A 17635-nucleotide genomic window follows, 5' to 3' on the forward strand; every position below is an offset into this window, starting at 1 on the left:
GAAGGAAAAATTCCCAAGCCTAAAGTGTTTGAAAGTTGAGGACCTTTTCTTCCAGGGCTTGTTCCTAATAATCCTTCATAGAAGACCATATTTCTGCATTTGGGTTTAACTGCCATTGTCTTCCTACTCTGAAGCTTATTTTTCTACATTGAGTATCCAGTGCCAGTTATTTGCCTGATGTCACCCAGTTCCAACCACAGTTCAAGCTAATCTGAATCTTAGCCCATACAATTTATTCAGGTATCCGTAATGTGCTGTAATTCAAAATATAGATTGAGTATTTATAGATATGACCTACCAGGGATGGGAACATGCATGCTTAGGAGCATTTATTTTAGATTCTGAATTCAAATGACAGAGAATCAATACATGAGATCAGTACTGATTGTACGAGTTTGTATATGTAATTGTATACATATACATTTATGTGTATACACACACACACACACACACACACACTCACACATGCACACAACTGAATTACTCCAATCTCAAATAACGTCACTTTAACTTGTTACCTAAAATATTTTAGGAGAATTTTTAAATCATAGTTAGGAACCACTGATCAAACCTTTTAAATGGCAGTCAAAAACAAAATGAAATTTGGTGGAAGTGGGATGTCCCTAATACTCTTCTAAGTACAAGGACTTTGACATGGCAATTAGGCTAAATGACATTTTACAAATATAATATTTTCATGTTTTTAGAGGAAATGGAATGACTATAATTGGACAAATTTTAAAGAGATAATCTTTAAAAAGTGAATTCTTTATCATATAACATTATGCTAAGATGAGCCTGGACTTTGTTTTCTTAGAAATAACCAGTAAAATTTTGTTTATATTTTATATAATTTACATATTTTTGTTGTAACTAAAGGAATCACAGAGTATTTCAACTGGAATATAAAATTTAGTATCCATTTTCTGTTGCCTCACCACTAGAATCAAGACCATAGAATAGAGACATATAATAAAGAAACATTTCACATACTCATATGCCAATAATTTTATATGGCTTGCATCATCATGATATTATGGGGTAAGCCATAGAGTAAAATTTATTACGATTTGTTTTGTAACTTAATATACATATATATGTATATATATATATACTTACTATAAAAGCTGAGCAAAACTTATTTTGATTATTACTATTGGCTTAATATGTGTTTATTATTTACCAAAGGCTCATTTAAAATGATCAGCAGTAATTTAAATCCAACAATTGTAAGAATTTCTATAAGGTAGGCCATTTTTTAATTTATAAGGTCACTTTAAAATTTCTAATGAGCAGACTTAAATTTATATTTTAAATAAACAACTTTATTAAAGAAATAGTATTGTGAGAACCACATTGAGATACCACCTCACGCTGGTCAGAGTGGCTAAAATGAACAAATCAGGAGACTCTAGATGCTGGCGAGGATGTGGAGAAATGGGCACGCTCCTACACTGTTGGTGGGAATGTAAGCTGGTGCAACCCCTCTGGAAAACAGTATGGAGGTTCCTCAAAAAGTTAACAATAGAACTCCCCTATGACCCAGCAGTAGCACTGCTAAGAATTTGCCCAAGGGATACAGGAGTGCTGATGCATAGGGGCACATGTACCCCAATGTGCATAGCAGCACTCTCCACAATAGCCAAAACATGGAAAGAACCTAAGTATCCATCAAGTGATGAATAGATCAAGAAGATGTGATATATTTATACAATGATATATTTATACAATCGAATACTACATGGCAATGAGAAAGAATGAAATCTGGCCATATGTAGCAACATGGTTGGAACTAGAAGGGTCTTACGCTGAGCGAAATAAGTCAGGCAGAGAAGGACAAATACCATATGTTTGCCCATATAGGTGGATTAGGAGGGAGTAACGGAGGATGATGTGGGAGAAAAAGGGGAAAAATAGTTGGGGAGAGGGAGGGAGGCAAACCATGAGAGACTGCTGAATGCTGAGAACTAACTGAGGGCTGATGGGAGTGGGGAAGAGGGGAAGGGAGGTGATTGGCATTGGGGAGGCACTTGTTGGGACGAGCACTGGGTGTTATATGTAAACCAACTTGAAAACAAACTAAGAAAAAAAAGGAAATAGTATTGTGAGAATTCTACTTTGATGAAATTGAAAATAAGACGTTGGTTATATTTATTTATTTATTAAAGGATAAAATTTGCAAAACTTAGCAATTCCAAACATATGTCTTTCGTACTGAACTGTCTGAAGATTGGAACTTTGTGATTCCCATAAATTAAACTGATCCAAATCAGTACAGGTTTCCCCCATTATCCAAAAGCAGAGCATTCCTAATGAAATCTTTTGTAAATGGAAATGGCATAAAGAAACAATTACCATTAGTTTATAGGGAAAAAGTTTGTGAGCATGGCCAGGCCCCAAAAATAACCTCTTTTAGGTTTTTCTGATATTTTAGGATATGTCTTGCTAACAGATGCACAAAATAAACTGAGATAAAGCACTGGTGCTCACAAACATAATTCAAAGCTCTGGCAGCTTGATGTTGAGATGTTGAGTGTGGTTCTGGGGGAGGGACCTTTGGTGAGGCCAGTCTGCTCTCCGAGTGAGGGTGTACACTACCTCTATGATGGCTTGCTGCAAAGCAAACACTGAATGCTATTTTTGTTTAGCTTTTATCATAAAAGTGAAAATCTTCTTCAGATTTCCTCTGGTTAGTGAAAATAGGTACTGATGTAGGGCTTTGGTAAAAGCTAAGAGGCGAAATGTGAACTTTGAAAAAGCAGGGAACACATGTACTTGAGCATAGGTATAGCGTTTACAAGAAGTTTGTTCCGAAGTTGAGTGTCCAACATTTCTGTGAAGGCTTCTCTGCCATTAAGAAAAGTTTTAATTTTTTTGATGTAGAAGGCAAGTGATTCTTACCTCGAATATAATATGGATTTCCAGTTCTGTTGTGCAGAGTCGCAGTTTCATTTTCTTGGGGCCACCGTAAACATTTGTGCTTCAGATTGCCCATGAAGAGCCCCATGCCAATCAGAGAAAATACACTCAGAAAAAACAGAGTTAGGATAATGACACCAGTAAGTTTCTTTAAGCAGTGGATCAGGATCCCTGCAAAAGACTTCAGACCTAAAAAGAGGAAGGTTTTTGATAAAGTAAAATATCTTAGTAAAGCAACATTAGCAAAATCTTTCGTGGCAAATGCATATTCTATTGAAATCAGCAGCTTTGCATTTTGTAATGTAAAACACATTATCTACATCTAATAAATAAAATGAATAAAAATCCAAACTTTGAGGTTTCTATCTTATTGCTAACTTATTATACCTGATGAAAAATGATTCAGACACAATATTTAAAATTACTTATTTGCTTCCACTTACTATAAAGAACAAGACTCTTTCTCTTGGTTACTGTTTTTCATACCAACCACCATTGTTTATAAGCATAAGTAAAAATGTGGAGTTATAAATTGAAATGGATTACAGATGTCGAAATAAGAAATAGTTTGAAATAGCAGTATTCTATACTATTCTTTCATTAAGTTTCAAAGAAGTCAATTTTAGAGCCAATTAAATAGAACATGAAAAAATTTATTAAGAATGAGAATAATACACAGTTGTGATATATGCAGGCTTTATTTACATCAGAACACTTATGAACTGAGAATTCAGCCTTAAAGCTGGGTTTATTTAAGGAACTCATTTTTCTATTAAAGAAAACCTGCTCAAGAAACCCTATGCACTGTTGGTCGGAATGCAAATTGTTCTAGTCACTGTAGAAAACAGTATGGAGGTTTCTCAAAATATTAAAACTAGAACTACTATAAAACCCAGAAATTACATTTTTGGCTATTTATCCAAAGAAAACACTAATCTAAAAAGATATATGCACCTCTATGTTTATTGCAGCATTACTTATAATAGCCAAGATAGAGAAGCAACTTAAGTGTCCATTGATAGATGAATGGATAAAGAGATGTCGTTCACATATGTGACAGAATATAATTCGGCCATAAAAAAGAATGAGAACTTGGCATTTGTGACAACATGGATGATCTAGAGGGTATTGTGTTAAGTGAAATAAGCCAGACAGAAAAGGGCTAACGCCATATGATTTCACATACATGTGGAGTCTAAAAACTAAACCAAATGAACAAATAAACCAAAAGAGGACAAACAGACTCATAAATATAGAGAACAGACTGGCAGTTGCAAGAGGGGAAGTGGATGGGAGATGGACAAAATGACTAAAAAGGAGTGGATAGTACAGTCCTCCAATTGTGGAATGAATAAGTCATGGGAATGAAAGGTACAGCATGGGGAATATAGTCAATGGTATTGTAATAGGACTGTATGTTGACAGATGGTAGCTACACTTGTGGTGAGCATAGCATAACAAACAAATAGAATCACTATGTTGTACACCTAAAATTAATGTAATATTGTGTAACAATTGCACTTCATTTTTTTTAAAAAAGCTCAATTCTGAAAACATAAAAAAACAAAAATAATATAATTGTACTTCATAGATAATACTATGTATTTTCCTTCCTTCCTTCCCTCCTTCCTTCCCTCCCTCGCTCCCTCCCTCCCTCCCTTCCTTCCCTCCTTCCTTCCTTAAAGAAACCAGATANTTCCTTCCTTCCTTCCTTCCTTCCTTCCTTCCCCCCCCTTTTTTTTTCCCCTTACTCCCTTCTTACTTGTTGCCAGTCTGTTTATATTTAGGGTCCTAATAACTGTTCAGCTCAACAATGGAGAAGAATATACTAGTTCTGTGATGTTATCAATATTTCTATGCTTCCATTTTATTAACTTAAAAGTGGGGTTAATAATACTTGTTTCATATATTATTGTGAAAATTGAAAATCTATTTTGTATTAAATTTTTTACATCTTTATTTTTAAAAGAGAGATAGACAGAGTTTGAATGGGGGAGGGGCAGATAGAGAGGGAGACACAGAATCTGAAGTAGGCTCCAGTCTCAGAGCTGTCAGCACAGAGCCTGACCTGGGGCTCGAACTCATGAACCATGAGCCAAAGTCAGACACTTAACCGAGTGAGCCACCCAGGCACCCCTGAAAATCTATTTTTTAATGACCTTATCAGATGCTTGGGTTTCTTGAGTGTCTTAGGATAGGGTTACAATAAAGTTATTCCTATGGTTTAAGAAATGGGATATCTAGATTAAGTATGCAAATTTTAGGAGTGCCTGGGTGGCTCAGTCAGTTAAGCATTCAACTTTGGCTCAGGTCATGATCTCACGGTTCATGGGTTTGAGCCCTCCGCGTTGGGCTCTGTGCTGACAGCTAGCTCAGAGCCTGGAGCTCCTTCAGATTCTGTGTCTCCCTCTCTCTCTGGCCCTCCCCTGCTCACCCTGCCTCTCTCTCTCTCTCAGAAATAAATAAAACATTAAAAAAATTTTAAGTATACAAATTTTAATTGCTATCATCCAGAAATACTTATTTATACCCTATTTTTGCCACTTGGAATTATACTATTATTTTTTTTGCTATGTGCAAGTTTTATTTATTTATTATTCATTAATTTTTATTTTTATTAACATTTTTAACGTTTATTTATTCATTTTTTGAGAGAGAGAGAGAACAAGCCAAGGACAGAGAGAGAGAAAGACAGAGAGAGCCAAAAATTCCAAGCCGGCTCAGCAATTTCAGTGCAGATCCTGATGTAGGGCTCGAGCCCACAAACTGTGAGATCATACCTGAGTGGAAACCAAGAGTCAGACACTTAGGGGACTAGTTACCCAAGTGCCTGCAAGTCTTTTTTAAAAGTGTTATGTTAGAAATATAATTTCTGTATCAAAATACATGTAAGTATTGATGCCTTTATATTCTATTTGTTTTTTAAGAGATGTTGAATCAATATATAAACCAAAGATATAAATATATAGTCAAGCCTTCACTAAAACTGGATGTTTAAATAACATCGCTGCCAATTTATTAGGAGAAAAATGGAATCAGTTTACTTTTATATAATATTTGTGATTACCATAATAAATTTCAAAATATGCATATTTTGTACATACTTTTCATTTGGCAACTGTCATGAATCCTCTGTATATTTTTTTTAATTGAAGTATAATTAACATACAGTATTAGAGTAGTTTCAGTTTTCTGTATATTTTTTCTACTGAAAAAATTTTTTTCATATTGTTTTATTAGAATAGTAATTCTTAAATAAGAATATATACATGTGTGAATATGTGTCTGATCTATATCTATGTCTACCTATATCTATATCTATATCTATATCTATATCTATATCTATCTATATCTATCTATCTCTATCTCTATCTCTATCATCTATATCTATATCTATATCATCTATATCTATATATCCAAGGAGCTTTTATTTTAATGGTGATATTTTGTTTGAAGGTTAAAGGGATCACCATTGAATTTTCCAAAATCAAATTTTTTACTCATTTTCATTGTTATCCACCATTCATTGCTATCTACCTTTCAAAGGTCTGAACCGTATGCACATTTTTATTTTGATTTCCTAGTATAACTTTTCCTTTTTTTATTTAAAAATTTTTCTTAGCGTTTATTCATTTTTGATATACAGAGCGAGACAGAATGCAAGCCAGGAAGAGGCACAGAGAGAGAGAGGGACACAATCCGTAGCAGGCTCTAGGCTCTGAGCTGTCAGCACAGAGCCCAATATGGGGCTCAAACCCATGAACTGTGAGGTCATCAGCTGAGGTCCGACGCTTAACTAACTGAGCCACCCAGGTGTCCATCATTTTATTTTAAACTTTCTTTTTATTTTAGTTTAGATATTTCTTTTGTGGAGTTTTATTTACTTAAGATTTAATATTAAAGACTACATCTTGAAATTTTTTTAATGTTTTATTTATTTCTGACAGAGAGAAAGAAAGCATGAGCAGGGGAGGGTCAGAGAGAGAGGGAGACACAGAATCCGAAACAGTAAAGTCTACATCTTGACAGACAAATTTAACCCAATTTTATTTATTTTCATAAATTGGCTATACTTTTGGATATGACTTTACCATTTTGTTTTTTGATCTATATATTCCCGTTATGATTCACTATGTGTCATATCTTTTAAAAATAAACTCTACTCTTTCTCTTTTTCCTCTAGTATTTAAGATAAAATATATGTTTTGAGAAACTGTATCACACTTTTGTTCTTATTTTGAATATTTGTTCAAAATACATTAAAAATAAAGCTGTATTACTATAGTCTCGCCATATAAGATAAGGAAATAATATTTACTTTCTCACATTTCTCTATTTCCACTTCTCAGTTTTTGTTCATATAATATAGGACTTCTGACCCAGTTATAATTGTTCAGTCTACGTATTTTGCATTATATATTATCTTTCATGATTTACAGGAATGGTAATATTCAAATCCTTACCAAAGCATGTCAGGAAACATAAATTCATGCCAAAGGCACTTTTGGAGGGGACTTGGATGAATATGCCTGACTTAAAGCTCCTCAACTCCAGCAGGTAGCTGCCATGCAAGAATGCAGGTGGGTGGATGCTGATAATTCATCCAAATTAATTTAGATTGTAATGTTCAAAATACTAGATTTTTGTAATGTTGGCATCTATTTCAAACTTTTCTAAGACACAAACCAAATATGTCTCAGTTTAGGAATGACCTGCAGATGTCTGTGCTATTACTTCTGATTTACAATATTTGCATTCTATTTTTCATGCCACCAACAACAGTAATTTGGAATTCATTCTGTGTTTAAATGATTTCAGAGCTCACCGTGATTACGTCTGGTATTAAATCTCCCCATTGCCGAATATTTCATTTTCATTCCAGATATTCAGGAAAGATACATATACAAAATGTCAGAACTCTTGCAGGGCGGAGAATATCTTCCTATTGACTTCACATATGGATGACAGACAAGTATAGAATATTGGTGTCATAACGTCCCTGCCTACACTCCTCCAAGCTCTGAAACTGCACTGCCTACTCATGTTCAATATTATCAAGAGATCTAAAAATAACCTTTCCATGAGCAATTTTCATTGCTTTTTTGCGTATAGAATTTTTATAATACTTTTATTTTTTAAAAGTTTAAATTTAAAAAATTATGCTATGTATAAGCATATCTTTTAGGTTTTTTGTCTACTATAAGATGAACCTTTTCCATGAGTGACAAAAATCTCAAGTTGAAAAAAAATTTAAACTTTCTAGTGTATTTTTGAATAATTTATCTTTTACATTTATCCTTTTTAGGGTCACTAACTGTCCATAATATGGAACTTAATTTTCTCTTTTTCATTAACCTATCCATTTTTAGTTCTACTGTATTAATATAGACATGCCCCCCACTTAAGGAATTTTCCTAGTTTTTCTTCACAAAGTGGTTTTATTTTACCATACCATAATACTATCCATATAATACTATATATCTTTTTAAAGTGTATTTGTTTATTTTGAGAGAGAGAGAGAGAGAGTACGCACGAGCAGGGGAGAGCCAGAGGGAAGGAGGGGCAGAAGGAGGGAGAGAGAGAATCCCAAACAGGCTCCACACTGCCAGTGCAGAGCCTTAGGTGGGACTCCAACCCATGAACTGTGAGATCATGACCTGAGCAGAAGTCAGGAGTCTGATCCTTAACCAACTGAGCCACCTAGACTCCGCAATAAGACTATGTTCTAATGCTTCTATTATGATCACATATTTATTCATCAAGAGTATTATAGATTTTATCACTTTTTTTCTGAAAGGTGTTTTTATTTGTCTATTTCATCATTTAATTTTCATCTTCCGCTTAAGTCTAGGTTTTTTCTTTTTTTAATTTTAAATTTTAACTTATTCATTTAAATTCAAGTTAGTTAACATACAGTGTAATACATAAGAAATCATCTTTCTTGTAGTGCCTTGAGAAGAAAACCTAGACTCTTTGGAAAAGTGTCTATTCATGTCTTCTGCCCAATTCTTCACTGGATTGTTAGGTTTTGGGGTGTTGAGTTTGATGAATTCTTTATAGATTTTGGATACTAACCCTTTATCTGATATGTCATTTGCAAATATTTTCTCCCATTCTGTTGGCTGCCCTTTAGTATTGTTGACCATTTCCTTCTCTGTGCAGAAGATAAAAAGCTTCTCAACACCAAAAAACAAATAATCCAGGGGAGAAATGGGAAGAAGACTTGAGTAGACACTTTTCCAGAGTCTAGGTTTTCTTCTGAAGGCCTACAAAACAGATGATTTCTTATGCTTGTTCCTATGCTGTACTGTTTATGCACCTTGATTATTTTCTCTCTTGAAAAAATGAGCAGTTTCTATCAGCCTATGTGTTTCCAACTCCAGTGAGTATGTTCTTCATGTATTAGATTGGATTTGCCTAATTTGTTCTATAATCTTAAACCTAAGCCTAAAATGAAGACTCAGACGATGCGATTTTATGTTCTAGCAATTTGCAGAGAGTAATAAGGGAGCTAGAATTGTGGGAATTTCTACCAAGGCAACTCTCACTGCTGCTTGCTTCCCAGATTTAATGAATCTGCCATGCATGAGCCATTTTTCTTAAACGGCTTATTGAGCAAGAATTCATTAATCATATAATTCAGCCATTTAATGTGTACAAATCAATGTTTTCATTTATCTACAGGGCTATACAGCACCCACCACCACATTCTCCAATCTTCTTGCTGTTTTACCCCTCCTGGACTCCAAGTACATAGTATGCATCTATCTGGCCTTCTTCATGGTTTTGCATGGACAAAAATTATCTGTAGATCTCATTTTTGGTATTATGACATTTGCCCCTGGGTTTATTCATCCACCTATTTCATACTTCTGACTCAGTGGCCAAAAACACTGAGTGGTGTTTTTCCTATCTGATTGTTTTTATTCATTCTTAACACAAATTAGAAGGTGTGGGTGGACTTCTCTAGGATATTTTCAGAAATGGGAGCTGTAAATTAGTCCTCAGCATCTTCCATCAATGTGGTCACAGCTCTACTCATTCGGCAGAAACTTCTCGAACTCTGTGGTATGTGGAATGCACCCTACCCAAGCAATCTGAGCAAAATGGGATTTATCTTATTTTATATTACTTTGCTCATTTCAACTCATTTTTAGATGTAGTGAGGAAAAGAGGTAGATTAGATATTTGTCTAGATAGCTATCTCTCAGAAGTATAAGAACAGTTTTGTAAGTTTATATTTAAGATGAAGAATGAATAAGAAAAATAGAAACTAATATATTTCGATTAATCTGTTTATCTTGTTATCATAAGTATTGAATCCATCTCAAACAAATAACAGTCGAATGTGATTTCTTTTTCCTTTCCTGGAATGACTGAAGTAAACTTATAGATCAGATAATTCATGATTTCAAAGACAAAACATTGTTCAATTTAATACTTCTCCAAGCAATAACAGGAGAGTGCAAATTAATACAGGGGAGTACATAAATCAAAATAAAGACAAGGACTAAATGCCATTTCTTACCTTGGTTTAAAGGAATAATTTTCAAAATTCTCAAATTTCTTGTAATGCTAAATATTAGAATGAAGTTTAGAGGTAAATATCTTGTTATATGCCTGTGGAATTAAATTAGAGATATTTAGAATTCATGTTGAGTTCATACTGCTTATCTTTGGCTTTTTACTTTTTACCATTACTATTTAAAACTTATTTTTAAATCACATATGCAAATGTTTTCCTTGTTTTCATCGTTTCATTTTGCAAACACTTGAATTATTGATTGGAAGACAAAGATTGCAACAGTGCAAGCTTGCCAGGTAATTATTAATCCACAAACAAATTGTGACAGCTTATAAAAGCTTGACACTGTGAGTAGTCACAGTTCCATACCAAATACTCAATACTCTGTTCATAAGTATTTTGTTATCTAGTTAGTGAAGTGGTTAAAAATAAGAAAAAAATCTATGGCTTTTTAAGTAATGAGATTTACTTTAAGCACTTAAGTTTTGATGATCCTGATGGTGATGATGATGGTGATAATGGTGTTCATGATGATAGAAAGCGTGGTATACAGTGATTAAGGGCACTGACTGTAGCCAGAGTGCTTGTGTAGAAATCCAGGCTCCCAACTTACTAACTGTGTGACATGGAAAAACTACTGATTCCTTTTTTGCCTCAGTTTCCTCAAAAGTAAAGTGGGGATAATAATGCTTTCTAATTCAGAGACTTTTTGTGGGGATTAAATAGGCTAATGTATGTGAAGTGCATAGCATAGCATCTGGCACACAGGGCTCGGTATTAACTATCAGCAATGGCAATAGCAGAAATAATGGCAGTAATAGAAGTAATAGTGATAATAATTTTAGTGATATTAGCTACTTTTTTTAATGTTTACAACATTTATTATATGTTTTTTCTTTCTTTTAAAAAAATCAACCCTAAATTTAAATGTAGAATATTATTTTAAATTATTTTTAATAAGAGTTTGGTGCCAGTCATTGTTTCCTTAGCCATAAAACAGAGCACACTAAATAGAAGCATTGGAAAATAAATATTCTTCTCAATCATTAGAACTTAATGTAACACTTTTGAAAGTGTGTGTGTATATGTGTGTAAAATTTCTTATTCTGATATCTAGTATGTTTACAGGTCTTAAGTAATGCAGCTAAGCAAGATGTAAGTTGGAGACAAAATCAAATCTGTTAGGACTGCTTCATAAATCTCTAAGAGATTTTCTGTTCACTAAAAATAATCACTTAAATTCCAAAATTCAACCTCTGTTGTTTTTGCTTCAGATGTAAAACAGAGATAATATCTCATTCTTTCCATTTTAACTACATATTCTGAGGGCTAGTTCAGTTGGACTTGTCTGAGAGAATAAATTATAGTTAAATTTATAAAATATTTTTGTTTACAGAAATTTTACAAGCAGAAAATTTTGTCAATCTTTATGTTTCTTTATGAAAAGTACTTGCTTAGCAAGTTATTAAGATGTTTGCAATTTAAAGAAATACTCACTCAAACAAAGTTACACTGAAATCGAGCCAGTTCCATGGATCACCAAAGAAATAAAAATGTTCTACCCAGATGCCTCTTGCAATGACTTTTATAAGTATTTCAAATGTGTAAATTCCGAGCAAAGTATTCCTGCAGAAAAATGTTCATATAGACATTAAAAGAATAATACATTGTCAGCTCCAAAATACCAAGTCTGTGATAACTATTTGTCAACCAATCAACCAAGCAACTAACCAATCTACCAACCAACTAGGTAAGCAAAAAGTATATGGCCTTTGAACCACAGGGTAGGGCCTTAGTTAGGGCTTTTAGGCTGGGTTATCTCTTACAGCGTTAACCATGAAATTTGACTATCAATTTTTTCAACAAGCCCTAGCTAGANATAACAAAAATATAAAATATAAAATTAATTCAGCATTGGAAATCACACAATAATTAACTGAATTATAATGGAGTATGAAGAAACTAATTTTATTATGTGCATATATAAGAATTTTTCTGATGAGTCAGTTTCATATTTACTTTCCAAAATNGATGCAGACACATTATTTACATCCCAAACTATTTTCATCACCAAAACATTAAAATTGTTTAATTGACATGTTTTTATCTGCAAAATTCACTAATTGTGTTGTATGTATAAATATTATATTATGTACAATGAGTACTATAATAAATATTATACATGAAATAAAAAAGGAAATTATAAAATGTTAAATATATAGTATATAATGTACTGTAATACAGTATATTACATATAAAAGTATAATTGTATATGAGATAATGTGTAGTAAAATTAGATGACTTACTGTAATGCTGGGCCCCAGTTTGGCAACTCAGCCATGGGCATAAATATGCAGTCAATCAAGACACTAATTAAAATAAACAGTTGGAAAAAGGTAGGTTACGGTCAAGGAATAATGGATAAAAAATAATATTGGAAATAAGTCTCTATAATTTGTTTATATGTATATACATTAGATAAACTAGCTTCTTTTTTTTAGTGTTTTATTTATTTTTTAGAGAGAGATAGAGCATGAGCAGGGGAGGGTCAGAGAGAGAAGGAGACACAGAGTCTGAAGACAGGCTCCTGGCTCTGAGCTAGCTGCCAGCACAGAACCTGACTCAGGGCTTGAACCACGAACCGTGAGATCATGACCTGAGCTGAAGTTGGATGCTTAACCGACTGAGCCACCCAGGCACCGCTAAAATAGCTTCTTAAATGTCAGAAAAGTATACTATTCATATTGAAAAACAGGAGGATTAAGATTTGTTAATATTTACAACTGTTGTGTATACTAAAAAATATATTTTAAATGTATTTTCAAATGTGGAACACTTAGTGCAGTTATAAGCCAGATTCCAATATGACCCAAAATCAGATATTAATTCAGAAGAGAAAAAGACTGCAGTGATGTTTGACTAGAATAGGTGCATCTGATATTAGTACAGTCTAAAGCCAATAGAAAAGGATATGGATGAACCAAAATTTTAATAGTTGTTCTTCGAGTTGAACTGAAAGGAGAAAATGTACACCAAGTGGCATTGAATCTGAAGATTGTTCTCTTTTTATTTAATACCATGAAAGTCTGTAAAACAAAACAAAACAAAACAAAAAGAACATCAACTAGGAACTATAACCTCATCTATTACAAACCATATTGCTAATGATCCTTTCAGTTGTGAATTCTAACAGTTACACTTTTCTTATGATATCCTTTTACAGACTTAATCCAATGGAAAGGCTAATTTTTAAAAACATTTTCATTGATATTTAGGCTTATTTACCACTTTTTCTTTTGCTAGTGTTCTACTTAAGAAAGCCATTTGCCACACTCCAATCCTCAAGTTTTCCTGTCAAATATGTAATAGAAAGAAATCAATATCCTGATGGCTCATGAAGATGCATTTAAAGAAATCAGAATTTAGTGAATATTAAAAAAGTTAATTTTATTTCAGAGCAAATAAGGTAAGAGATTAAAATAGTAAAGATGACCTAATTCACTGAAATATTTTATTAATCACTAGTAATTATCTATCACATAAAAATCCACTTGTATGTTATCATTGACATAAACATACCTAAAACAGAAAGTTATACAATGTAAAATAAATGTATTGGAATATAGAAGCATTAAATTCAAAAATAATGAAAGACTAGAAACTTCCCAAAAATGAGTTATATATGTATACGTGTGTACATATATGTGTAAGTATCTTATATTGTTATGTACTATATAGACACACAGTGAAAGTATCTATACATGCATATATGTCTTTGCATGTGTGTCTATATATACATACATACACATATACACTTTTATTATATATACATAATCTTTGGAAAATTCACTTATTATGGTATGAGTAAAAATACTCTATATATAATGACTATTATATAGATTATAATATAACATAATATATAACATAGAATATACAATGCAATGTGAAAAATACATTCTAGTACATGATATATATTAAATATAATCTTTATATACGCTAAGATTATATTATATATGACATAATTATATATTAGAGGTATCTATGGTGACAGTATATTGGCATTTACATTTATATATATATATTAGTGAATATAAATATATATTCATTGATATTTTAGTAATAAATGTCCTAAATGGAAACCAATCTGCTACTTCTCCTCAATAAAATACTTTCCTAATATACAAACTTGGAAATTTTGGCCTGTGTTGTAGTTATTTTCCCTCTTTCCATTTGAAATGCAAAGAGAAAAATAAAAAGGCCAAGAAAAATCTTATTATTTAAAATGTGATTTCTGTTATTTTCTAGAACAATCTCAAACTTTATACAAGAGGTATGATATGTGCCATCAATAAGCTTATGTTATTGTGAGGGGATGAGTTAATTCCAGACATAAAAAATTTTATAGTGCTGAAGTTACTTAATTTTAGAATTATTTATTGGTATGCCACCCTTAACAGAATAAATTGAATATAATTCACATTTAATGACCTTGCATAATCATTAATAAAATACTTTTTAAACTAAACTATTCTTGCAATTTTTGGCTAATTTTATTTAGCCAAAAACCTTTGGTTTTGTCTTCAGTAACAAACTTAGATTTGCCTACCATATCTGTATACACTACAAAGAACTCAGAACTCTGCTATATTAGAGTCACTTCTAAGGTTATTATGTTTTATCAACTGTTAGGTCTTCTGCACAGCAAAAGTAAAAGCAGAGATAATTGAGATGAGGACTTAAGATTTTCACTAAAATGTTCTGTAGATTTTATAGGTGTTTTATAGCTAATTCTGTATAAACTCCATGGAAGCTACCAGAGATACTGCAATCTTTGTTATTCTATACATTTACACTGTAAAATACCAATACTCTTCCATGGTTCAAAATACTTCAAAGAGTTATGGTTTTGCAAAATCATCACTTTGCCTTTCATCCAGAGTCTTTGGTTCAATTCCATTTTGCCTGTTTGGTAACATCACTGAATGCTTTACAAGAAAATCAAATTACATTTGTCCACAATAGGGCTAATCCTCATATCCCCCAAACTTGGTCTTTTATTAAAGTTGTTTCATTTTTGTTAGTAGCACCACCCTTATTCCTGTCTTCAAATCCTGCTGTTTCTTCTCAGGTTCATTACCTTTTTCCCTCCTCTGAGATGATCCTATAATCCAGGCCCCTTGACTTAAAGCCTGGATTACCCTCTTTCCTATATCATCTTTCTGAGATTATCTCTTCCACGTAATAGTGATTTAGAAATCTTCATATTAAACTTACCTAAACATTGCATTCATCACATCAACCTTTGGCTACCACATTAAATCCCTGTTGACATCTTCATTACCTCATTTTATTTCCCACAACTTGCAACAGGGGTGTAGTTCTATCATCACCCTGCCTCTTTTCTATTTCAATTAATATCAAGATCTTCTCTTTGCATTGTTAAAATTTGAAGTGTTCTGTAAGCTGTAACTCAAATTCTATTTTCTTGAGGAAGCAGCTTTGTCAGCCCACACTGCTTTCTGCCTTTATTAAACATAATCAAGCTTTTTAAAAAATCATTTTTGTGCTTGCTCTTGGATTGTCCAAATATTTAGTAGATTCTTCAAGTCATTCTGGGGATAAGACAGGATGTGAATATATGGATGAGTAAAAATGATAATCAAAATATATGTTGGTTTTATTTATCCAACTAGTGAGTAAGCTTATTAAGTTGAATATTTAAAATTGTACATATTATAAAAATTTTATATTATAATTATTTTAAAATCAATAATCTTAAGTAGCCAATCTTCACACTCCCATAAGCCAAGTCACTTATATTAAGACATAACAGTCGGTATAACCTATTAAAAGTAATGTAACTCAAAACAAACTAACCTATTAGGCAAACAACCAGTTTCGATAAAAATCTCAAATACATGTGAAATTTCTTATCCAGTTTTATAATTTAAAATAACTCTTTGATTTATTCTTCATTCTTTTTTTATCCTATCTCAATTACATTTTTTTGCACATCTGAAAACAATAATGAAAATGAGTCATGATAACTTCAATTAATCCTTACATTTTTATTCTTGTAGTATGGGTCCACATCTTCCAAGGGCTCCGACACCATTCCTTGAGGAAGATGCCCATAAACAAATGGAAGCTCTTTTCCAACTTCCAAGTCAGTGTTTGGCTTTAAATCTTCTCTTTGTTCCTCATCGTGTTTTTTAGCAATATGCTGTTTCATAAGTTCAAGAGATTCCCTGGTGAAGGGGACAAGGCCTTTCTGTTCTGGGGAAGCCATTTCCAATTTTGTACCTGCAAGAAATGTATTTTCTTCAGAGCTATATAAAATTTGGGTATATAAAGAAAAATTTTTAATTGTAAAAGTTTAGGATATGAATAAAAGAGAACAGCAAACTGAATATATGCATTCAAAGAAAATTCCCAGGTTTTTTAGATATGAGTTGTTAGACTAGGTTTTGTTATACTTGATATTATATTTATTTGTAAGTTCATGAGTAACCAATGCTACTTCATTTACTCATCCACTGAATTCTCTTTGTTTTATTGAAATCTGCCTTTCAGTTTCTCCCTCAAATAAAAGAGTTCTAAAGTTCTAGAGATGTTTGGGGAGCCAAACCCAATTATTCCTCTCTCAGCTGTATTTAACCATTAACTAGACTTATCTTCTTTAAACTCATTTTTCATTGCTTTTGGGCCCCATTCCTCTGTGTCTCCTTTCATAGCTCTGATTACTTCCCTTCACTCAGTTCTTCTGTCAAATTTTAACTTTAATATTCTTTAAAATTCTGCCTTTGCTTTCTGTTATATCCATGTTTTGGGGGAAATACATAGGCAAACACTGAGTTTCAATGACTATGCATGGATATTTACCATGTATACTTCCCAAAACACTCCCTTCTTTCAATCATCTATGTGGCAATTCCACCAATAACAGCAATTTAACAAGTAAAAACAAGATTCATTGTTTTCCTGAATGACTAGAATTGGTCTTTTACCTTTTAGCCATAGGAAAACAAAACAAAGGGCACCTGGGTGCCTCAGTAGGTTAAGCATGGAACTCTTGCTTTCAGCTCATGTCATGATCTCACAGTTCATGAGATCAAGCCCCAAGGGAGGCTCCTCACTGTGAGCATGCTTGGAATTCTCCCTCTCCCTCTCTCTCTGCCCCTTCCCTGCTCA

The 17635-nt window shown here is 32.8% G+C and overlaps 1 protein-coding gene across 1 annotated transcript in view; it reads right to left on the reverse strand.

Moving 5' to 3' along the window:
* Positions 1-17635, reverse strand: part of SCN7A (sodium voltage-gated channel alpha subunit 7) — an 84256-nt gene that overhangs the window by 48579 nt on the left and 18042 nt on the right. The window contains exons 2-7 of the mRNA XM_077751171.1: positions 16509-16773; positions 13418-13530; positions 12751-12840; positions 11942-12070; positions 10448-10539; positions 2902-3108 (exon numbers count right to left, since the gene is read on the reverse strand). Of these exons, the coding sequence (XP_077607297.1) occupies positions 2902-3108; positions 10448-10539; positions 11942-12070; positions 12751-12840; positions 13418-13530; positions 16509-16773 (896 nt within the window). The remainder of the gene's footprint in view (positions 1-2901; positions 3109-10447; positions 10540-11941; positions 12071-12750; positions 12841-13417; positions 13531-16508; positions 16774-17635) is intronic.

This window comes from Crocuta crocuta, unplaced genomic scaffold (genome assembly GCF_008692635.1).
Source record: "Crocuta crocuta isolate KB4526 unplaced genomic scaffold, BGI_CrCroc_1.0 scaffold219, whole genome shotgun sequence".
In the NCBI taxonomy this organism is placed as follows: domain Eukaryota; kingdom Metazoa; phylum Chordata; class Mammalia; order Carnivora; family Hyaenidae; genus Crocuta; species Crocuta crocuta.